Here is a 25512-nt window from a genome sequence, read left to right as displayed (position 1 = left end):
TAAATATGCAGAACACAAAGCCAAGCTATTTTTTTTCATCCCCCACCCCTTCTCTCTCTTCCTTCCCTCCAGGGGACTAAATTCTAGGCCGTCTTTTCAAGTCAATGGAAATTTAGCCATTCCTTTCCTAACATTAAGACTGAGGCAAATACATTCAGTATTCACATAATAGTTATGTTCATCCTGAGAATTTCTGATTCCTGCCTCACTAGCTAATATATCAATATAAAAGTGGATGCAGTATTTCATCAAATTTAAAATACTATGGAAACCGAATGTACCATTGTTGCATCGTGGCGGGGAAAACCCCATCACACCTAATTTGCAGACTATAGAACTTTGTTCCAATCTTTATCACTAAAATGTATCATTCTAACAGATGCAAGCAAGTAGAATCATAAATCTATCTTGTCTAGTCCCCAGTGTAAGACTGATTCTACAGAACACAGAAATATCTTTGACATAACAATGGATTCCTCTGGTTTTTATTCTATCATATGCATTATTCTACTAGTTAATAGTATTTTAAATCAGCAGCTGATTCTAAAGACACCTCAATTCCATCTGTTTATCTTACAAAATCTTACATTTCATATATAAATATATTTGGTCTGATTATTAAGAATTCCTTATTTTGTTTATGAAACTTCATATAATGAAACCTTTGTTGCTGTAAAACTGTACCGTTCTTCAACATGAAGGTATAAATGTGTCATGTTTCTTTATTGTACTGTTTGCTGCAAGATCAAAATGTTCCTACTTTAAAGAATTATAGTCACTGCCTACAAAGACCACTGCAAAACTACAGAACGTTTCAGAATGCATCAGCCTGAATAACAACTTGGTTTGGCCACATAATGCTACTACTTTGAGTCACTGGTTGGTTTATGGGAGTTGAACGAACAGCTGAGGACCTGGACATTTATGAGACTAGTTACTTCCTATAGTTTCTGTCCAATCAGAGAGAGGACCCTTCACTTATAGCCTGTCACGTATAACTGTGGTCCCCAATCAGGGACCAGTGTTGTGGAAGAAAATTTTTCCATGGATCTGGAGGGGAGGAGCATGCGATTTAGGAAACTGTATATGCACATTAACTCACCTGCTGCTCACCACAAGCTATGAGCATGGACTAGTAATGGTCTATGGCATGGGAGTTGAGGATCCCTGATGAATAAGGTTCTAGGCCTCCTCTCTAGCTGCTTTCCATCCCTTAGAGCACCTAGACTTTAACTTCCTTTGATCTTATTAGGATACAGGAAGGAAATAAAAACCTGACCATTTTTGGCAGCCTTTTTATGGGAGATGAATTGAGAGAGACTACTATTGTGTGAGAATAGATTATCGTTATAGTAGCATAGTAGCATCATGTATTCATGTTCCTGTTTTTATCTTAACTATGATAGGATTGTAATATGCTCAATGTTGGCTGGCTATTAGAGCAGCATTAATATGCTGTCAAGTCATTTTCAATTCCTAATCTTCACTTAGCTAGATTTTCTCCATGTAGAACAATGTACAAGCCTTATAAAATAAAATATTGGTAACTTGTGAAAGCAAAATGCCCAGATGTCCCTACAATACCTGTACATATATCTGAAAGCAAATTTTATAGACCTGGACAATTTAATAAATAATCATCCAACTGGCATATCATCTTAATAAAGCTACTGTGCATATTTCTAAATATATGTATGATTTCATTAACATATGTAGGCATATATTGGACAAGAGTCTCTACATAGATGTTATTATTTTTTGATCACAAGACATGTTTTTATTTGTCTCCAAATAACTGTGACTGACTTTGTAAGGTCTGCGGGTACCCAATTTGAAATCCTCAAATATAATGCTCAAAAAAATAAATAAAGGGAACACTCAACTAACACATCCTAGATCTGAATGAATGAACTATTCTCATTCAATACTTTGTTCTGTACAAAGTTGAATGTGCACAACAGCATGTGAAATTGATTGTCAATCAGTGTTGCTTCCTAAGTGGACAGTCTGATTGCAGAGAAGTTTGATTTACTTGGAGTTATATTGTGTCGTTTAAGTGTCCCCTTTTGAGCAGTATATTTTGGTCATGGTACCCAAACATCTTGTAAACTTTGTGATTTTAAATGTTGCAGAATAGGAAAATTATTCTATAGATTAACCCATATTTAATTAAAGCCAGCTACATTTGCATAGCCAATAACCACCAGCAACATCCTTTGCTGGATCCCCAAAATGTAAGTAGGTGCAGATGCCTCCTGCCCCCACCTGCCAAAGAAAATGGAGCTCGGGAGGGCCGTGTGCAGCCCTCCCAAGCTGTGTTGTCAGTGGCAGAAGCACAGTGAGCCAGTCCTTTCCTTTTCCCAGGGTGGCCCAATGGGCTGGATCTAGCCTCTGGCCTTGAGTTTGACACCCTTGTTCTAGATATAATTTTATTACATTACTGGGGGGGGAGAAAACCCCTCAGATCTATAACCTATCAAAGTTGCTGGATTTCTACATATATTACTGCAACCTTGTGCAGGTTGTGTAGCTTTTAGGGTTATCTCTCACTGTCTTTCAGTAAGAAGTTATTTAATTATTTGACTGATTACTTGGGGTTTAAAAGAAACAATTTTAATTCATCAGTTCCGGCAGAACTAAATAGCAAGCTTGTCAGAATGAAAATACTGGTTGTGCTTTACAGTATTCCCTCAATTTTCGCGGGGATGCGTTCCGAGACTGCCCGCCAAAGTCGAACTTCCGCGAAGTAGAGATGCGGAAGTAAATACACTATTTTTGGCTATGAACAGTATCACAAGCCTTCCCTTAACACTTTAAACCCCTAAATTGCAATTTCCCATTCCCTTCGCAACTATTTAGATTATTACTCACCATGTTTATTTATTAAAGTTTATTAAAAAAAATATTTATTAAAGGCAGACGAAATTTTGGCAATGACATATGACGTAATGGGGCGGGGAAACCCTGCGGTATAGGGGGGGAAACCGCAAAGTACTTTTAATTAATATTTTTGAAAAACCATGGTATAGACTTTTCGCGAGGTTCGAACCCGCGAAAATCAAGGGAACACTGTATATATAATATTATAGTACATAATATGTTTTGTAAAGTTTGAAGCACACACTAATTTTAGTTATGAATAAATATTAATAATGTATGACCAACAAACAATCGGAAAGAAATTATGAATAGACCTTATCATCCAGCTGTCTGTAGAGACTAGTAACCTCTTCTTCATATTTCTGCTTCTCCTCAGATGAGATGCTGGCAACAACTGGAACAATGTTATCAATGATAGGCGTATTGTCACATGGCTCCAAGTTCTTCTGGTCTTTTGCACTGATCTGCTCTTCCTCTGGTACCGCCTCTCCTGAAGACACATCAAATCATAAGAGAGTAAGCCTCAATTTTTACCTTTGCTTCATCACTCCTATTGATACTTGTAGATATTTTTTAAGGAATTTAATTTTGCCATCAGCACAGACAGTTGGAACTATAAATTAATACAGCTGGATTATTCAAAGTCATCATTCGTTCCTCTAGAGCATGTTTCTAAATGGAAGTCTATCTCCCTCCCTCTCTCCCTCTCTCTCTTGCTCCATCTGATCATTATTAATTTGATTTTTTTGGATTGGACCCAAGTATTTGATGCAGCCTCTTGCCTGAGTTAGGGTTGATTTTTGTAAGCTGTCATTTGTCTCTGCAGACACAAAATCACTTCTAGTGTTCTGAACAACTACCAAATTGTTCAATAACTGGGTGGCATTAATTACAAGAAAGGGCTAGTTTGTTCATGTTTCTCTCAATGGTGAGTTCTTGCAAGGACTTTCTCATGTCAAATGACCTCTTTCATTGGCATCTCCATAGAAACAAGATTCTCTGGATCAACTTTTTTTTCTTACAATCCATGGTAAATGTGTAAACATTTCTTGCTAAGACTTCATACAGTATGTAATCCATTGATTTATCCAAGACATTTATAGTGAGATATCCAACTATGCAAAACTATTACAATTCTGCAGATGCAATTTATTTATTTATTTATTATTTATTTATTATTTGGATTTGTATGCCGCCCCTCTCCGAAGACTCGGGGCGGCTCACAACAAGTGAAAAACAATCCAATACAATCCAATTAATTAAAATATTATAAGTTTAAGAAAATCCCCTGTACTAACATACACACATACAGACATACCATATATAACTTCAACGTGCCCAGGGGGAGATGTTTAGTTTCCCCATGCCTGACGGCAAAGGTGGGTTTTGAGGAGTTTACGGAAGGCAGGAAGAGTAGGGGCAGTTCTGATCTCCGGGGGGAGTTGGTTCCAGAGGGCCGGTGCCGCCACAGAGAAGGCTCTCCCCCTGGGGCCCGCCAACCGGCATTGTTTAGTTGACGGGACCCGGAGGAGGCCCACTCTGTGGGACCGAATCGGTCGCTGGGATTCGTGCGGTAGAAGGCGGTCTCGGAGATATTCTGGTCCAGTGCCATGAAGGGCTTTAAAGGTCATAACCAACACTTTGAATTGTGACCGGAAACTGATCGGCAGCCAATGCAGACTGCGGAGTGATGGTGAAACATGGGCATACCTGGGTAAGCCCATGACTGCTCTCGCAGCTGCATTCTGCACGATCTGAAGTTTCCGAACACTTTTCAAAGGTAGCCCCATGTAGAGAGCATTACAGTAGTCGAACCTCGAGGTGATGAGGGCATGAGTGACTGTGAGCAATGAGTCCCGGTCCAGATAGGGCCGCAACTGGTGCACCAGGCGAACCTGGGCAAACGCCCCCCTCGCCACAGCTGAAAGGTGGTTCTCTAATGTGAGCTGTGGATCGAGGAGGACGCCCAAGTTGCGGACCCTCTCTGAGGGGGTCAATGATTCCCCCCCCAGGGTAATGGACGGACAGATGGGATTGTCCTTGGGAGGCAAAACCCACAGCCACTCCGTCTTATCCGGGTTGAGCTTGAGTCTGTTGACACCCATCCAGGCCCCAACAGCCTCCAGGCACCGGCACATCACTTCCACCGCTTCGTTGACTGGGCATGGGGTGGAGATGTAAAGCTGGGTATCATCGGCATATTGATGATACCTCACCCCATGTCCTTGGATGATCTCACCCAGCGGTTTCATGTAGATGTTAAATAGCAAGGGGGAGAGGACCGACCCCTGGGGTACTCCACAAGGGAGAGACCTCGGAGTCGACCTCTGACCCCCCACTAACACCGACTGCGACCGGCCAGAGAGGTAGGAGGAGAACCACTGAAGCACAGTGCCTCCCACCCCCAGCCCCTCCAACCGGTGCAGAAGGATACCATGGTCGATAGTATCGAAAGCCGCTGAGAGATCGAGGAGCACCAGGACAGAGGATAAACCCCTGTCCCGGGCCCGCCAGAGATCATCCATCAACGCGACCAAAGCGGTTTCCGTGCTGTAACCGGGCCTGAAGCCCGACTGCTGGGGACCTAGATAATCGGCTTCTTCCAAGGACCGCTGGAGCTGGAGTGCCACCACCTTCTCGACAACCTTCCCCATGAAGGGAAGGTTGGAGACTGGACGATAGTTGTTAAGTACTGCTGGGTCCAGGGAGGGCTTCTTGAGGAGGGGGCGCACAAGCGCTTCTTTATAGAGTGATGGAAAAACTCCCCTCCCCAAGGAAGCATTGGTAATCTCCTGGGCCCAGCTCCGTGTCACCTCCCTGCTGGCCAAGACCAACCAGGAGGGACACGGATCCAGTAAACAGGTGGCGGAACTCACAGCTCCAATGGCCTTGTCCACTTCATCAGGTGTCACCAGATCAAACTCTTCCCAGACAGGTGGACAAGTACGTGCCCCAGTCACCTTGACTGACTCGTTGTCAGTCGACTCTGTTTTACAATTGGAGTCGAGGTCGGCCCGGATCTGAGCGACTTTATCAGCGAAAAACGTGTTAAACTCCTCGGCACTACTCTGCAAGGGCTCCCCAACTCCCCCCTGGTTAAGAAGGGAGCGGGTCACCCTAAACAGAGCGGGCGGGCGGGATTCCGCTGATGCAATCAAGGCGGCATGGTACGCGCATCTTGCCGCCTTGAGCGCCACTTTGTAAGTCTTAATAAAAGCTCTTACAAGTGTTCGATCAGATTCAGACCTACTCTTCCTCCATCGCTTCTCTAGACGTCTCTTTTGGCGTTTCAACTCCCGGAGCTCCTCGTTGAACCATGGGGCTCTACGGGGTCTAGCGCCACGGAGAGGTCGCAAAGGCGCAATCCGGTCGAGAGCCTCCGCAGCAGCCGTATTCCAGGCCTCCGCAAGAGACTCCGCCGAACTGTGGATGAGTGCCTCTGGAATGACCCCAAGCGCCGTCTGGAAACCCTCTGGATCCATTAGGCGTCTGGGGCGGAACATCTTCATTGGTTCCGCCTCCCTGCGGGGAAGGATTGGAGCCAGGAAGTCGAGCCGTAGTAGAAAATGGTCTGACCATGACAAAGGCACTGCTTCTAAGCCCCTTAGTCTCAGACCATTGCTCAATTGCTCGGAAAGGAATACCATGTCAGGTGCGTGCCCCCCCTCATGAGTCGGACCCCGTACTACTTGAGTCAGGTCCATGGCTGTCATGGTGGCCATGAACTCCTGTGCCAACCCCGAGGTTTCGCCGAGTGACGGCAGGTTGAAGTCCCCCAAGACAATAAGTCTGGGGAACTCCACCGCCAACCCGGCTACCTCCTCGAGTAGCACAGGCAGGGCTTTTGACACGCAGCTGGGAGGCAGGTACGTGAGAAATAAGCCCACCTGAACCCCTAAGTCCAACTTCATCAAGAGAGACTCGCAACCCGCAATTTCCGGAGCAATGAGTCTACGTAGGCAAAGGCTCTCCCTGGCTATAATAGCCACTCCTCCCCCCCTTCCCTGGGGTCGAGGTTGATGCCATATCTGAAACCCAGCTGGGCAAATTTCAGAGAGAGGAACACCCCCCTCTGGGCCCAGCCAGGTTTCAGTAATACATGCCAGGTCGGCCTCCTCATCCAGGATCAAATCCCGGATGAGGAGAGCTTTATTTACCACCGACCTGGCATTGAGTAGCAGCAACCTGAGCCCAGGGCCAGAGTTACATTCATCACCAGTACCCAAGATTGGGCTCACAGAGCCAGAACAAGGGATCGTTATTAAGCAACGATCCCCCGTTCCCCTGGAACGGCTAACTCTGTGGCCCCCGCCATATCTGCCTCTCCCCAGCAACACTGGAATATTCCGACCCTCTGCCACCCCAGAGATCAGTGCCCCTTCCTCTCCTGTCTCCCGAGCGTCAGGTGGGCCAAATCTGTCGTTCATACTATTTTCATTCATCTCATGCATACCACAACCCCACCTACTCCAACCATCACAGTCACACCAATCATTCATCCTATGCACAATATTACATACACCCCAGTCATCCATTCATTAAGAAACCCCCCAATAATATTAAGATTAAATTAGTAATAATTAAAATAGATTAACTTGATTATTAAAATACAATAAGAAAAATATCTAAATTTATCAAATTTTAAAAAACCTATAAATATAAAACTGAATAAAAATAACAATAAAAATACAGAAAATACAAATATAGGTAATAGTGAATGATTCAATTCATTTAGGGAATCCGGTCAGCAGCAACTAATAAAAGTGCTAAAGTTCTCAACGTGCTGAGTTTCCCAAAGTGCCAAGTTTTTCAAAGTGCCAAGTTTTTCAAAGTGCCAAGTTTCTCAAAAGTGCCAAGTTTCTCAAAGTGCCCAGTTCTCAGGGGCAGAGGTTATTCAAAAGTCAAGGATCATTCAGCATCTCTCTCTCCCCCCCCCCCAGAATAGGGAGGGGGTGTCCATGTCTGTATAACTCTCCCACCACCAGACCTTGCTCTACCAGTCCTCCTCCCTTGATCTCCTTTCAGTCTCCTCTCTCCTATTGCAATGGTCAGTTCTCCGTCCGCCAGGTCTCCTCCAGCGCCGAGCGCACCCACCGCACAGCTGCTCAGCGTCCCGGTCTGCCTGGCTGGTCGCATTGTCCTCAAGAGTGTCCTCCTCCAACACAGTCAACTCGATCGGCTCACCCGACTCACCAGCTTGTTCATTTGCGAATCTCACCCCAAACTCCTTCACTCGTCCCCCCAGCCTCAATCTCGGCGTGGGAACATTCCCGGAGCGAGAGAGGAACTCAGGGAGAGAACTCGGAGGCGGGGCAGTTCACTCACTCCACAGCGGCCGCCATGTTCCGAGCCCCAGCTGATCGGGGCTCTCAGCTCTCCGCTCTCCCACAGCAAAAAACAGGGGGAGGACGCCGCACAGGAATCGGGCATCAAGATGAAGAACCTTCGGCCCACCGAGTATGCACGCCGGCTCACTAAATATCCACGCCGGCTCGCTGAATATGCACCCCGGCTCACCGAATGTGCCCGCTGGCGGCCGCCATCTTCCGAGCCCCAGCTGATCGGGGAGGAGATCCTTTGGAGGAGGATAAAGATAAACTGGGAACTCATGACACACAAGATATCAGAGTAGATAGAGTAGGGTAGGGTAGATAGAGTATAGTAGGGTAGGGTAGGGTAGGGTAGGGTAGGGTAGAACAGAACAGAAGAGGAGTTGGAGGAGACCTTGGAGGTCTTCTAGTTCAACATTGTTATTCTGTTCTGTTCCTGTTCCTATTCCATTCTATTCTATTCTGTGTCATAAGTTCTCAGTTTATCTATGAATATTCTTATTGTGGTTTCCTTTAAATGATTGACCAGCATGGGCTAGAAAGGAGTAAGATTTCCGTGGTGAAAATAGATTTAGAGATAGTTATTGGGAGTCAGCTGCACCCAACCTAAGAGGAAAAAATCATTTTAAAAGGAAAGGCAATGTCTATAGTTTCCTCGGTCTTTCTCCTTTTCTTTATTAAAGACAAAAATGATATTTGGAAGATAATCCAATTTGGTATTCCAAATATGTATAGTTTTTTTAACATTTTGATATTATTGAAACATCAAACACACAACTTCAGAAACAAGATTACAAATGGAAAAAAATAGATGAGATAGTCAGTACGAATAGAAAGAATTTGGCAGCAGTCCATCTTTTTGTTTCTAAAAGCCAACTTCAAAGACTACTGATAAATCATATATGCACTATAACTCAGCTTGAAGAGCCTGCTGCAATAATGATTAAAATGGACTTAACTAGGTTACATGTGGAGTATATGTTTATATGTTCATTGGCATTAAGGCCTACCTGATATGGAATCCATATGGGGAAGGTTACACTATAAACACTATTAACTCCATGAATAGTTCTAGAAACATAGTGTAGGTGATCTCTGAGACATGCATAAGAAGCAATATTCCAACATATGTAGAAAATGTCAATTAATAGTTAAATATGAGATCATCATTATTATTCAGTATTCTTGAAATCCTGGCACGTTTTTGCTTCTAAATGTAAGTGAACTCTTATAATGATTCCAGCACTTAATAAAGCCTGACATACTTGAGCCTTACTGTGGGAAATTAAATTTTAGATCTCATGAGAAATTTAAACTTTGGAAATATTCTTATTTAAAAATAGCAGGAAAAGGGGCTGTAGAAATTAGAGGCTGAAAATGATTACTCTTAACCAGAAAATATTAAAGATGCCATTAAAACATATTAAAAAAAGAATATAATTTATCCCAAACTTGCTGAATTGCAATTTATTGTAGATTTTGAATGCCCCCTTTATTATTCTTTTATTAAAACTGAAGGCAGTGAACATACCTAATTCTTTGAGGATGACTCAAACTCAGGCAGCAAGCTATCATGACTAAGGTAGGACCCAAACTCCCTATTTTCTAGTCTAGTGCCTTAATCATAGTCATGTACCTGTATGTGTGCAGGTACTTTAAAGTACAGTGATCCCTCGATTTTCGCGATCTCGATCTTCGCGAAACGCTATATCGCGATTTTTCAAAAAATATTAATTAAAAATATTTTCCCACCCGATGACGTCACTCTCTTCCTTTCTCATCTTTCTTTCTCTCTCTCTTTCTCTATCTTGCTTCTTCCTCTCTCACACTCTCTTCCTCCCTCTCTCATCTCTTTCTTTCCTTCTCTCTCTTTCTCTATCTCTCCCCCTCTTGCTCTCGAGCGGTGGGCGGGTGGGCGAGCGGCGGGCGGGCAGCAGCGAGGAGCCGAAGATCGGGGTTTCCCCTTTGCGTGGGTGGCGGGGAAGACCCAGGGAAGGTTTCTTCGGCCGCCCAGCAGCTGATCTGCTCGGCAGCGCGGCAGCAGCGAGGAGCCGAAGATCGGGGTTTCTCCTTTGCGTGGGTGGCGGGGAAGACCCAGGGAAGGTTTCTTCGGCCGCCCAGCAGCTGATCTGCTCGGCAGTGCGGCAGCAGCGAGGAGCCGAAGATCGGGGTTTCCCCTTTGCGTGGGCGGCGGGGAAACCCCGATCTTCGGCTCCTCGCTGCTGCCGCGCTGCCGAGCAGATCAGCTGCTGGGCGGCCGAAGAAACCTTCCCTGGGTCTTCCCCGCCGCCCACACAAACTCTACCGTCTGCGCATGCGCGGCCATGGAAAAAGGGCGCGCATGCGCAGATGGTGTTTTTACTTCCGCACCACTATATCGCGAAAAATTGATTATCGTGAGGGGTCTTGGAACGGAACCCTCGCGATAATCGAGGGATCACTGTAACAACATTCACAATGTTTGATTCTTGTATTTTAAGAAGCCATTCAAATCCAGAAACTTAAACTACAAGGGTGACATTTTTACTAAGGGTGAACTATTCAATAATATCAAAAATTAGGGGTGTGTATGCATATGACTTTGAATAGTACACAAGTAATTTAGAATACTAAATCACAGAGTATCCTCCAAATGTTATCTTTATCTTTAACAAAGGACAGAGGACCCAAGAAACTACAGACATGGCAGCTTTACATCTATCCTGAGAAAAGTCCTTGAACAGATCATTAAACAGCATGCTTGTGAGTACTCAGATAACCATGCTACAATTAACAGAAGCCAACCGCACATTTTCCCAAACCAACCATGCTCAACTGACTATCTCCTTCTTTGACACAGTGAATACCTTAGCAGATTAGGCCGTATTTTCTTTCTGGGTTTTGCATTCTATATCTCTATAGTAATACGAATTAAGCATTTCTTCTCTGTTACAATCCATCCCACACCTAGCATCTCACCAAGGGCAAACCAACAGCCATTGAAGGATGATGGACAGGGGTGGATTCTAGTTGAATTGTGTTACTGGTGCGCATCCGCACACATGTCCCACCATGCAATTTCACTTCCCCATATGCTTACAAGCCGAACCACAGCTAAGGAGCTTCTCAGCTGTGCTTCGGCCAAAGAATAAAGGTCAGCATTAAGACAAGGACGAGCGAGAGGGCTTCTTCTGACACAGAGACGGCGGGGAAAAATTGCCAAAAATTGTGTCATCAGTGCGTTCCTACCTGTGCGGTGCTATAGGGCGCACTGGTAGCAGCCCACCACTGATGATGGAGTAGCAGGTACTTAAGACCATGGGCATACTTTAGAGAAGGAAAAGCTCTACAGTGTTTAGTTTATAAGCTACAGCTTTAATCATGAAATTGTGTTTCCTCTATATTTGTAATTTGTATTCTTCCTACCTATCACAATAAAAGCATTTTTGTTATATTACAGTTTACAAACCCAGAAACAGCAATCAGATTTTACTATCATGCAATGCATTTATTATGGAGAATGCCTTCATCTAAATCTTGGGTCCTACACTTTTGCTTTTAAGCTCATGACAAATTAAAATATAACTCTTGCTTTACTATTCTAATGTATTAACAAAAACTTTTCTATGCCTCTTGTTTAATCTAAGCCTGCACTGCACTGAAACCATCTCACACAAGAAGGGGATTATGCAGAGCCAATGTTTGTTCTACGTTTTATACTTAATGAAGAAAATAGCACCACAATAAAACTGCCTAGAATGGGCTCTATTGATATATTTCTAGAGATACAAAGAGAAAACTTTATCATTGCAAATATTTGGCTTAATTTTCAACGGAGGTTCTCAATAATGAACTCACCATTCCGCCACCTATTCAGTTCCATCTCCAGATGCTGGATAACATTTTTTAATGTCTTGTTTTTCTCCTTCTCTTTTTCATATTTCTTTTTCCATTCCTCAGCAGTCAACTCAAGATTCACAGAAACTGTATTCTTAATAGTTTTCGCTCTGTCCAAAAAAACACCAAAAAACCCCCAGACAAAAGAGTCTCAGCTAATGCATTCTGTTTAATAAGTGAATATTCAGATATAAACCAATGTTGCAAAAGCAGTACAAATTTGTCCTCAGGTTCAGTAATGTATACAGTGGTTTCACGTTTTATCATTTATTTTATATAGCTATCAATTTATCTCCGACTGCAGAGTTCCCCAACCTTTCTGGTTTGGCAGTCTGGAGATGAGGGCAGGCACCTTTACCTGCGCACTTGTTCACACTAATGGGGTTGCACCCACAGCAATGCTACAACCCGCAGCAACAGTAGCACAATTGAAGATCATGTGCATGCACGCATACACACACACACATTGGCCAGCCACTCACATGGCCCAGTGGTCAACAGGCCGCAACTCAATAGTGGGCTACACCCCACAGGTTGGGACCCGTCCTAGTGCTTAATGCTCTGATAGAACTACTAGAGGTGTTGAAATAAAGCAATTACATATCAGCCTTCATCTCTCCTGCCTTCATCTCTCCTTCCTTCATCTCTCCTTCCTCCAGTGAACAAAGCTAACAGAAAACACTGCCCAAGTCATTTCTGTCGACTGAAATATTCAAGTTGCAATAAGGGAGCACTATATGTACTTGCCTGGCAATGATGTGAGATCTAATTTGACAGATTTCCAGACTGTTGATGTGTTATTTACGTTATTTTTAACAATAAATAGAATTGTGATTGGCATTTTCTCTATTTTGCTACCAACCATAATGCATTTTATTGGAGAACTATGTTTCATTTCATTTGTTGGATTTGTAATATGTTATACGTGAGACCTTTACTCTCTGCTCCACCAAAGCCACTGAAAGAAATTTCACTAAGTTACAACAGTGGTTTGATGCTGCCTGGAAGATTAGACGTCTATGTTTTTACAGGTTTTAGAAAACGTTAGTAACACTCAACTATCTATAATTTATGGCAGAAATAGCTATTCACATCAACATAATTGCTAGAAAATCAATACAGTCACATCATCCTCTGAACCAGTAAAGCATCGATGCATAAAATTAAATCACAACTAAAATTATTTCGCTGCACGTGCAATTTTATTCTTGACCATTTTCTCAAAACTATTAGAATATCATTGCTGCTTGTTAGTGAAATTTTTCAGGCCCATCAATATTTTTATATTCAATGGTGAATGTAATTTCTGCTGTGAAATCTTTTACAACCCTCTTTCATATTTCTCAGCACATTTTACTACATAATACAGCATATGAAGTAGCAATTAGTTTTTTAAATTATTGTCTTTATCAAAATAAATAGTGTTTGCCTGCCTGCCTGTCTGCCTCTCTCTGTATGTTTGTATAGATACTAATCAGTCTCTCTGCATATTTGTATAGATACTAATTTGACTTTTTTACTTAAGCCTTAAATAATGATTCCTTTGCATTTTATTCATACAACATATGGCATGTCTCTACTGAAGTTTATACTTAAAATAATCTGTTTCAGTTACTTTGATTTTAACCTATTTCAGTAACAAAGTAAAGATAAGTAATAAAAGGCAGATTTCTTTTCAAAATACATTTATGCTTGCTCACCTTTGTCCAAACATTAGAGTAGACTTGCTTTCTGCTTCATTGAAAATGGATGGGGAACAACATATGACAATGGTGGTTCTACAGTTACCACCTAAGGAGTCTTGGAGAATTCGTGTCATTTTGCTATCTCGATACGGGACGTGAGTTTTCTAATTAAGAAACATAAGAGGTTGAAACACTTACACTCACACACTAGCATTCAAAGGTGGTTGCTGAGATTTGTTGGCAATGCTATAATTTGGATTTATTTTTTTTAAAAAAACACTTTATTAGTTCATTACAATATAAAGTACAAATAAAATGAAAATAATGGGAAAGTAGGGGAAGTAAGGGAGAAAAGAAAAAAGTATAGAGTAAAAGTGGAAAAAGTAAAAAAAAAAGTTCACTTTTGACTCCTTTTTAACACAGTAGAATATAACATTACAGCCTCAACTTTTTACTTTGACACAATATATACTGGCCATACTATAATTTTGAGTTCTGTACATAAATGACTTCGGAAAAATATAATATGTATCTTGATATACATGTGGGGGAAAGGTGCAATAAATTTTCAGGGTATTTTTAATTGCTAAAATAATAATTTTAAAAACACATAACATATTTAATTGCTCAATGTTATTTTCCTTCAATATTTAAAGGGCCTTTTGTGTTTTCTGCTTTTACTCCCCATGCTTTCATCTCTATTCAGCTACATCTTCTGCTTGTTCAAATGTTTTATTTGTACAACTTGATGGGGTGTCTACAGACACCATAACCCATGCAAAAACCATTCCACAGAAGCCAATTGCTTATGCTAGCTATCCTAGTGGCATCAGCTAAACAATATGAGGCAAATATATGAGAAGTTCATCTTTATTCATGAATGTATTTATCAATGGGATCTAACATACTTTCATCGGAGACAATGCTGGGCTGGTGGCTTTTTGATACAATGCTGGTTATTTATTCTACTTATGTTAAGTTTAAGTTGAAAGAGGGGAGAGGGGGGAGGGAGGGACTTACAGTTCCTTCTGCCAATGCCGAAATCACATTACCCAGTGCAGACAAAGACTTGTTAATATTTTTAGCTTCATCAAGAACAGATCCCTCAGCTCCAGTTTTGCTGACCTATCAGGGAAAAAAACATATTATTGAAAATGAACTGAGTTCATACTCTTAAAAGTCAGATAAAAACAATGATGTTATATTTAGAAGAAACACACAATACTGTCTGAAAAATCAGACATCAGAAAAATCTACAATACTTTCAGTTCATCCAAAACTGCATTAAGTAAATGGCATTTCACTCACATTTCATGAATTTCACTTACATTTCCGATATCCATCAAAGCAGCTTAGAAAGACAAATCTGTCTGACTGTAGCTAAACACTGGCATGCATTCTCAGATCATTCTCATATTTTTACAGATTCTTGTATAATAAAACCTTAATTTTCCAGATCTCCATTCAGAGTTTGCTTCAGGCTTTATTCCCAGTTGTGTCCATTGTTTCTGAAGCAGTTTGGACAATTAAGGTAATACATTTGCATCAGTTTACATGATTGCTTTAAATATGTAATTGTTTCATTTACTTAAGACAATAGATATGATATTTAGGAATGGCTTATTTCCTATCTCAACACACAGTGAAATACTGTTTTGAATTGGCAAATATTATATCCAAGGCTATTTAATTGCTTGTAGGGCAACCCCCTAACCCAAGGCTGTCAAACACCCAGCCTACAGTTTAGCAAAGGGGGGGGGTGCCAATACATCATGTGATGACACCATGACGACATGAGTTTGACACCCCTGATCTAGCCCCTCCCTGGGGGAGATGGGAGGTTTGAAAATAGGAAATATAAGGAAAGAAGTAAAACCAGCCTTTATACATTTCAACTGTGGTTTATTATACTAAGCCGTGAATTCCAAAAGGTCCTATCTGGTAATCAAAAATTTTATGTGTAGCAGTAACAGGATCATTACCTTTTCACTCCCAGCAAGATCTACCAGATAAAGCTTCCCACTGAGTTTTTTTTCAGTTTCCACATTCTCTTGTTTGATATTAATTAGGAAGATACTGTGACTTCTAGAACTGTGTTCATTCATGTCTAGGAAGATAAAATGCAATAAGCTAATTGTGCTCTTTAAGGCTTTTTTTTTTTTTAAATCGATCTCTTCTAAATTCCATTAAACCATCATCCTTATTTCATTTCCTTATTTTTACCAGTGATTGCAGTTCTCCAGAAATTGTTTCCAAGTTTGCATGGGTGCCAAAGCAATATGTATCCTTCTAAGAACTTATTGAATTGTCTGACAGGAGCCCTGACAGGGACCCTGATCCTCACATATTCTGTACAATCAAGCCCATATTCGTACAGCAAAATTAGTATCCAGTTGATGCATAACATCCACAGTAAGACTGGTAGATGGCCACATTAATGAAACTGAGAAGACATTGAATAAAACCTATGTAACTCTATGGATGGAAAGCTACAGGGCCCCTGGAACTCTGAATAGGAGGATAGTGCAGTGCGCTTCTGGGAGATGTAGTCTCCAGCAGAGACAATGGAATCAGGGGAGCAGAACTACACAGCCCAACAGCTGTGGAAAAAGGAGGAAGAACTGTTGCGGTGTCCCAGGATGGGGACAGCATTCCTGTTAACAAAAGAGGGGTGAAGATCGTAATCCAGGTCTGTCAAACTGGTAGTCCGCAGGCCAGATGCATCACATACACGTATGCCCAGCCCAGCTCCACAAAGGCAAAAAAGTCATAATATGTCACAATACATCACATGATGTAATCGAGTTTGACACTTGTGTTCTAATCCCAGGGTGGAGTTCAAAAGTGACTGCATTTCGGATCAGGATTCATCATGCACAGGAAGCCAAATGTCATGGTGACATGTGCACCCGGGCACATCAGATACGTGCGTGCCCATTGCCAGGACCACACCGGTAGTGCCAGTGATGGGCAGCCCTTCCTTGCCAAGGACCAATTTGCAGGAAAAATTTGACAAGTCCAAACAGAAACAAAACTGAGTTGCAATGTTGAGACCTAGAGATGAACTGAGTTGCTTCCTGCAACGAACCTTTCATGTTCTCCACTTATATAAACTACGGGAGGGGCCAATAATCTCCAAGCCTTAGTCTCAAGTAGTCCTTCTCCTCAGGAACTGTTCTTGCCTTTTGGCAGCTCTGTGTGTGTACGCATTGAGAACAGGCTCCTCCTGTTCCTCTGCCTCGCTCATGTCAGTCCCTGGAAGTTCTGGGGATGGGACAGACCTCCCCAATGGCCCTGGATGTATCCCTGCCTCTGGCACCAAGCCTTCTCTAGACTCCAGGCCTGGCTCAGATTCCTCCCCATCCTCCTCACTGTCTGACACCATCTCCGCAGGCCACTGGTGGACCACAACAATTTATGATGTTTGAAGCCTCAAAGTATTATGTGATCACCATTTGCAACCTTCCCAGCTAGCTTCCAATGAGTGAATTAAAGCTGGATTCACTGAACAACCACATGATTTACTGTGGCAAAAAAGGTCTTAAAATCAGGGACAACTCTCTTAATAACTAACTTGCTTAGCAATAGACATTCTGGTCCCAACTGTCATGGAAAGTCAAGGACAACCTGTATAGTGAGGGAACTGAAGTAACCTGTTGGGTTTAGGGAAAGAAGGGGGCATGTTTTTGGAGGTGGTATAGGTTTATGAAGTGTTGGACTCCTGTACAGTGTATGAGGAAATATACTCTGGCACAGTTTAAAAAATAAGTGGTTTTAATTGTTTCCAAATTCAGACAGGATTAAAGCATAGAACCCAGGTCCATCGAGAGCAGGGGTGTCAAATGCAATCTCATTGAGGGCCACATCAGGGTTGTGTTTGACCTCAGGGGGCAAAGGGAGAGTATGGCCAACTTGACCTCACTTGTGTTATATGTGCCTGTGGTGGCCCAAGTGCTCTGCCAGCAAAAATTGCCATTTTGTTTGGCTACAACAGCTTCCTACAACCTTCTGCTAGTGAAAATGGAACTCAGGAGGGCCTTCCTGAGCTCCATTTTTGCTTACAGAGGCACCATGGACCAGCCCTTTCCTGTTTCCAGGGTGGCCCCATGGACCAGATCGGAGCACTCCACCAGCCAGATCCAGTCCCCGGGTCTTGAGTTTGACACCCCTGATCCAGAGCATGGGTGTCAAACTCAATAGCTTCACATGATGTATCATGACATTTTTTGCCTTTGCAGAGCCAGGGTGGGCATGGCCTGTGTGTGATACATCCAGCCTCTGGACCGCTAGTTTAACAGGCCTAATCTAGAGTATAAGGCTAGAATTGTATTAGGAGAGTGTATCTCTTTGTATATTGAGCCTGTGCAACCTAATCTTCTGCTGTTACCTTTCATTATGTTGAACCTATTTTAAATGAATCCTGAAGTCGACTGGTTGTCCTCTAATGCCTGATTTAGCATGGCTAAGGCATCAACTCCCTAAGTTTTGTTTTTCCCTTTCTTTAATTGGCCAGAGCCAGGGAAGGATGCAGATTTTCCCTTCAACCTTGTTCTGGTTCATCCAGAGATCTGGTATGGAAATGAAAAACTGGTTTATAATGGAGACCTAATGGCAAAAAGGAAATCAAATTTTCCACTCACTGTTCACCTCCACACATGGGTTATATCTGAATCAAAGTATCCTAAAGGAGGCCTGATTCAACTTGTCAATCATTCAGTCATGTACAACCTTTGGCCACTCTATGGATCTGCCCTCTTCATGCCCATTTGTCTTGCACTGCCTCCTTTAGATCCACCATGATCATCCCAGTGTCTTCCTTTATAGTAACTAACCAACAGGTACTAGGGAGGCCCCTTCAAGACTAGCGCATCATATTATACATTTATATCTTTGGAGTTTATGTACTTGTTAAAAACCTGAAAAAAAAATCTAGAATATTTAATCATAATTTTAAATCATAAAACATTATAATGATTTATAATCAAGTGTACTTATACAGTTGCATTTCATCACATGAAATACGTTTGCCTATATAAGTGTGGAATATTGCTTACTTAACTGTTCAGAAAATAATGGCCATACATTTTTAAACATTTGACCTTGAAAACATTTACTCGGGTTTAATGCTCCTGATTGCTCGGCAATAAAGGCTACATCCCATGAAATGTTTATTTTAAAAGAAACTGCTGATCTCCATTTGAAGCAAAGATCTGCAGAGCATTTGTTCAATATGTATTTTAAAATCCAAAGATCAAAAATCTTAAGCCTCAAAATGTAAATCATCATCTTTAAAAAACAAATGAAATCACATATCCAGGAATCTATTTAATCTATGTAACAGAAAAAATCTGAAGACACTAATGAATTGAGGAGCAAAATATATATTTTCTTGATTATTTAAAATTATTGTAATTTCAGCATAACAGTAATTGTAATTTTGTTTTTAGAATGTAAGTGCAGACTTAGTAATGTATAAATGCTTACTGGTAACAGCTACATGACGGTTTGTTTTCCCTTCATCAATGACATCCATCACTTCTTCAGGACTAGATACAAATCTCTCTGTGCATCCCTAGAAATGTGAAGGGCATAATCATAAAAACAACAAACCCAAAATATCAAATACCTATCATTGCATATTACAACAGTGACCAGGATTGTATATGCACAATATTGGAAGGATCCCGCCCCAAACACCCATGGAAAATACGATAGTGGAGAAGATATATGACTGTGCCAAAATGGATAAATTAACTATTGAACTAAAAGGACAAAAAGACTCCAAATATTACGATGTATGGACAAAATGGTATAATTGGACTAAAAATAAGAAATTGAAGAGAAAATGTGGGACGAAGACACAGGATTAGATTGTATGGAAAAATGATGTATAAGTTGCATAAATACAACAACTGTATGTATATATGGCTGTAGATCTGCTTATCAGCCTGGAGTTGGGGCCATCGCCTGCCGCTGTGGCCACAAAGAGGATTGCCACTGATGCTTCCTTTCTGGGGTGGCAGGAATGCACATGAGGAATGCTGGGAGCTGACTCAGGCATACAGGGCAGCAGTTGTTGGCTGGGCAGCCACCTGCCCCACCCTCTGCTCCTTCCTGGCTTGGTTCTTTGCACCTCCAAACCAGGATCCCAATGAACACCCGTTGTTTCAGCAAAAATGGAGTTTGCCTGTCACTCCCTCACAGACCAACTCCAGTCCTGTTGGCATCCCAGCCTCTTATCTTTGGCATGCCTTCATAGCTGATCTACCGGGCCCTTTCAGCTCTGGTGCCAGGAAATGGCTGACATCGCCTCACTTAACCCCCTTGGCAAGACAGCCTGGCTCTGACACTCCGCCGTTCAGCACATGCACATAGCTTTTGGAGGAGGCTTTCCTGGAGCCTGGGGAGGGCAAAAATGGCCTCCCCTCCTCTGGAAGGCCAAAAACCAGCTGGCTAGCATGCGCATGCATGCTGGACTAGATATAGGGCAATGCCTCATGTGCCTTTGGATAAGGTTCCGTATGCAAACTGTGGCACACATGCCATAGGGTTGCCATCACGGCTTTAGGTTCTCAGCATTCAAGAGAATAAATTTCATTTTACCATGTGATTGGGAAAGTGTATTTTATATCTCATTTATACATAGACTGTGCATCTCTGTTTGCTTTGGATAATTATGCATGGTTGTAACATATGTTGAAGCTTATACTAATAATAAACAGGAAAAAAATTCCTATAATTTTCATCATAATCATTATGCATTAATGGAACTGATTAATTTCTAAGGAATGATTAACAAAATGAACTTATTAAAAATGAAGTTTTAGATAAAGGAAGTATTATCTACATAATTTTGATGAAAACATTATGGACAAAAAATGAAGAAAATCTCTCACACATTTAGTCAAAAGCGAATACAAGTACTGTATTCCCTCCATAAACGCATCCAAATTGGATTGACTTGGGGGATTTTCAATATGTAGATTCACATGTAGATTTTTCCTCCACAACTTTAATTCTAAAGGGATTCATTTATCCAAAATGAGATTGGGTTCGCGGGCTTGCAATCTATCTTCATATCTAACCATATAATTTTGGTTGCATCTGTTTTAAATCACTCTTCAGTTAGCCAGATCTTTTTAAAAATTGGGGAAAAGTGATGACCTGGAAAAATTATATAAAAGAAGGAAAGCTGAATTTGGACCAACTGATAGATGATTGGGATGGATTTGTAGCATATGATGCATTAAGAGGCAAATATTTATCAGTTGTAACAATGGAAATAGTTTCATTTGTTAACAACATCATTTGGACCAGCACCCCAGACAGGACTGCCTAGTTTTTTAAAAACTAAGAATCTCCTATTAGTTTCTAAAGTTATTTGTTATCTATAAATCCTTTTGATAGGCACAGGAAAATAAATGAGTGGCATAAGGAACCAGTGGTTTCTATGGTGCTAACATAATAAGAGAGTGTCTTCACTTCTATACCAAGAGTGTCAATGGATCTTAAGTTACAAGTTATATAACAAAATGTTTAGAATTTACTGGAGTCCATATATAAAAGAACTGACTACTACAGCATTTTCTTGAAAAAGCTTTTTTTAAAAAAAAAACACATATTTTTACAATGTCCTATACCTATGTTTTGGGAGAAATTAGTGAAATAATTGATCTGATTGTGTGATAAATGCTAAAAGTTTCAATACAGTATTGTTTTGAATTGCATACATTGTACACAGAATTTGACAACTGGACAACAAAAATTAATTCTCCAGGCCTTTACTATAGGTGAAAGACTGATATTGTAACATATGAAAGATAAGTGTATGACCCCATTTCACTCAATTGAAGATTCATCACACTTTCTACCTATGAAGATAGCCAAATAATAAGCATAATAAAAAATAAGGCTTAGGAAATATGGAACATATTTATACAAAATATAATAGGTTTTAAAAGCATGATAATCATGACAGACAGACAGACAGATTGATAGATGATAAATTTGTAAAATGTTTGCATTAGGTAATTATGTATATAGAATTATAACTGATTATTGTTGCAACATGTAGTTTGGGTTTTTTTACTTTTAACTAATTGTTATGTATATTTTTTATAATATGTGTATCTGTGTTTTGTTCATTCCTTTTACTTTTTCTGTGATTTTAAAAACAATTACAATTATTTTAAATAATATACCAGTAGGTAATCCTTGATTTACAACTGATAAATTGGATGGGTTGGGCTTGAGTGCTTGAGAGGAATGATGCAGGTTGGGGAAGATGCACAAGGATGCCAAGGAGCTGCAGCAAGGATTAGGAAAGGGGTGTGGGGGTAGATGGGTGGTCTTGTGAAAGCCTTCTTCATGTTAGATAGGCAAACGTCTCAAGAGTGACAGAAATATTGCTAAATAAGACTACATGTTTTGGAATATGGTTTTACCTTCCAAACTCTGTCTCAGGAGTACAGACAGAGATGTTTTGATATTAAAATACTTTATGACTTGAAAGACAAGTTGATATTTCAGGTTATCTGCTCTTAATTATCTGTCAAATATGAGATATGAGCAAACAGGTAAACATGAATTAGGTAAAGAATAAAAGGATCTACTGCAGCTTTCCAAAGCGGGCAGTTCAGATTCTTTTTATTTATTGGCAACTCAAATAGTTCTGCTAAGCACTTTAGTTTGCAAATCTCATTGTATGACAAATGAATTGTTCTTCAATGCTATGCCAGGATAAACTAACTTAATATACTTTTGATACGATTGTATCATTTTAACTTCTAATAGGATTGTTTTAATTAAAAAAATACTTTTTGTTTTGGAAAATGGTCTTAAGATAAAACACAGGGCACTATGGATCCTGAAAAATTAATCTCAAAGAACATTTGGCAACATGCTGAAAAAAGAAAGGGAGGGAGGGAGGGAGGGAAGGGAGGGAAGGGAGGGAAGGGAGGAAGGAAGGAAGGAAGGAAGAAAGAAAGAGAGAGAGAGAGAGAGAGAGAGAGAGAGAGAGAGAAAGAAAGAAAGAAAGAAAGAAAGAAAGAAAGAAAGAAAGAAAGAAAGAAAGAACGGACCCTTATATCCAGTAACTCTTTAATAATTTGGATGAAACAATTTGCTTCAACGAAGAAGTCAACAAGCTGAGCTCAGCTGAAAGGCTTAGGGCTGGGTGGCTTTAGAATCAGAAGGTGACTGGCATGAAAGCAGCTTTTCCACACTGATGGCTTTTCACAACCACTGACCTACTAGTGTGTTATTGCGATAGCACAGCAATGTGAGAGGAGTTTTTCTGCACTGCTGGTCTCTTTTATCAACCGGTCAACAAAGGGGAGAATGCCAGAAGCACAAAAGGGCAAGTCATATCACATCATTATCTTCTTTCAACTGCTTCCTCACACTTGGAGATAGTTCAACGTGGAGATACTCTGGGGTTTGGGATTGGCCACCTCCAGTGCCTGCTGTAGGATAATCGCCACCAGGTGACTAACCTAGGAATCTTCTTGGTAGAAGGATGAAAAAACACTTTCTTCGGCCTTTCCCCAAGCATGAGTTCTGCAGGAGAATGCTGAGAGATCTATGAAGCAGACTCACGAAGAAATATGACAAAGGCTTTTGTAGAAATTCAATAAAGTATGCACTGAAGAAATATGGCAAAGGAACCATGTTGCTTCAGGAAGCAGCTTCAAGTATGTACTTCATTTCATCAAACAAAGACCCTTTGAAGCCATAATACAGAGTACGTATTCATGGTCCATTAATACCTCAGACAAACAACTGTTTAAACAAAGGGAATAATGGAATCTAGGGAAGAAGATTGTGGTTTGCAAAATATTACAGGGCTGTAATATATGTCCTTTCCTCCGTTCCCTGGGTGAAAGTAACAATCTTCATGCTGCTTTCAAAATGGTCAGCAAGATGATCAAATAATACTTGCTCTGAAAAATTTATGGATGAATGGGATGCTAAAATAAACTAAGTAATTCCAAGGATTCTTTAGTCTAACACACTTTTCCCTTTACATTAATCTACTTAATAAAAGCTTGGAAATCTAGCATGCTTTTGTGAACTGGAAGGGGTTTAACAGAATTGTTCTTGAAGTACAAATTTCCCAGGAGTAAACTACTCCTTTCCTTCATCCAGAATCAGTATGACATATTGATGCATTGTTAGAGACATTCAGAGAAAACAGAAATATTCTACGTAAAAAAATATACTTAACCTTTAAGAGATAGACATCCCTAAAGTTAATTAATATGCATTTTATTTACACTCTTTTGTATAATATTGTGACTTCTGCTTTAGCAATTTTATCATGGAATTATTCATATAATGGCTTTGGTTTCTCTTAATTCACGATCTCTTAATCTATTTGACCATGAGCATATTTTACAATTTGTTTTTAATGACTACCTTGAGTTCTTAGTGTTAAGTCACCTTAGTTGTATTTGCAGAAAGGCAACATACATATTTTAAAAAGAAAGTAAATGTGATCGCAAATGAATTCAAAGAATATTTGAATTAAATAATTAAAATGGATGGTTTTCTTCATTATAGATAGAAATGGTTTTACCTTGACATATGGTACTCTGTTCTTGTCTTCATGTACTGCAAGATTTGTTTTTGAAACTGTAAGAAACATAAAGGATCATCAATTAATGATATATATAAATTGGAAGACTGGCAAGAAAGTCTGAATGAATTATAATTCAAACATATATTTGAATGGTAATATTTTTTTTATGTTCCACACAAAAAAAATCAGTGATAGAGTTTAGGATTTGGGTATTTCAAATCCTTAGTTGGTTTAGGAACAACTGTAATTATTTAATAAGTAATGTTTTGCATATTTTCAATAAGTAAAATGAAAAGGCTAAGGAACATGAAATACAAAACAAATTAAGGTAAGTGTATTCACAAGTTTTATTTATTATAGAATTGCATATCACATATAAGACAAAAACCAGGTATGGACAAGTTCCACTAGTGATTGGAATATTATAGATAGGGTTACAGGAATTTGCACAGGCACTTTACAAACAAAGCTAATGTTGTGGTATTTTGGGGGATTAAGATGTTTCATTCTCAGCCCAAACATCTCCACTTGTATGTCTGTCCTCTGAGAAATCTTCAAGTATGTTCAACTAAAGTTTGCTACTTCAAGCAAATAGAAAATATGGTTGAAATAATGGTTTTAGAAAACAGTTAAGTCAAGCTATCCAAATTAGATGCCCTGTGATAGGTAGACAGACAGACAGACAGACAGACAGTCAGACAGACAGACAGACAGACAGAAAGACAGACAGACAACTGCTGCTACAATTATATATAATTTTATATAAAGCTATAAAATGGTTCTTAAAGTGATACATTTAAAGCAAAAACAATTATACAGATCACTCTCAAAAATAAAGCAGATATATAGAAAAGTTTAATGTCCTAGTTTCCACTACAAAAAACTGCAAAACTGAAATCTAGCTGAACTTTTCTGGCAAAATAGGCCAAGACTGGCTATTTGTTAAACAGGAATATTTATTGTTAAATAGGAATATGGCACATTTTAATGATGTCATTAAGGTTAATAATTTGGTCCAGATATTTTCTATCTTACAAAAAAAATTGACCAAAGTCAAAAAATGTGGCAGAGGTCAATATCTATTGATCTATTGGGGGACAAATAGAATATATATATGGAAGATTGCAATTTGGACGGGGTGTTCTAATAAGGGACTTCATAA

The 25512-nt window shown here is 40.3% G+C and overlaps 1 protein-coding gene across 1 annotated transcript in view; it reads right to left on the bottom strand.

Moving 5' to 3' along the window:
• Window positions 1–25512, bottom strand: part of KIF5C (kinesin family member 5C) — a 105093-nt gene that overhangs the window by 29547 nt on the left and 50034 nt on the right. Inside the window, exons 6-12 of the mRNA XM_070731494.1 lie at window positions 24348–24403; window positions 19256–19343; window positions 15754–15878; window positions 14792–14896; window positions 13787–13935; window positions 12048–12196; window positions 3195–3370 (exon numbers count right to left, since the gene is read on the bottom strand). Coding sequence (XP_070587595.1) covers window positions 3195–3370; window positions 12048–12196; window positions 13787–13935; window positions 14792–14896; window positions 15754–15878; window positions 19256–19343; window positions 24348–24403 — 848 coding nt within the window. The remainder of the gene's footprint in view (window positions 1–3194; window positions 3371–12047; window positions 12197–13786; window positions 13936–14791; window positions 14897–15753; window positions 15879–19255; window positions 19344–24347; window positions 24404–25512) is intronic.

This window comes from Erythrolamprus reginae, chromosome 1, assembly GCF_031021105.1.
Source record: "Erythrolamprus reginae isolate rEryReg1 chromosome 1, rEryReg1.hap1, whole genome shotgun sequence".
Taxonomy (NCBI): domain Eukaryota; kingdom Metazoa; phylum Chordata; class Lepidosauria; order Squamata; family Dipsadidae; genus Erythrolamprus; species Erythrolamprus reginae.
The sequence above is the reverse complement of the archived record's forward strand: the minus strand, read 5'-3'. Positions and strand labels throughout refer to the sequence as shown.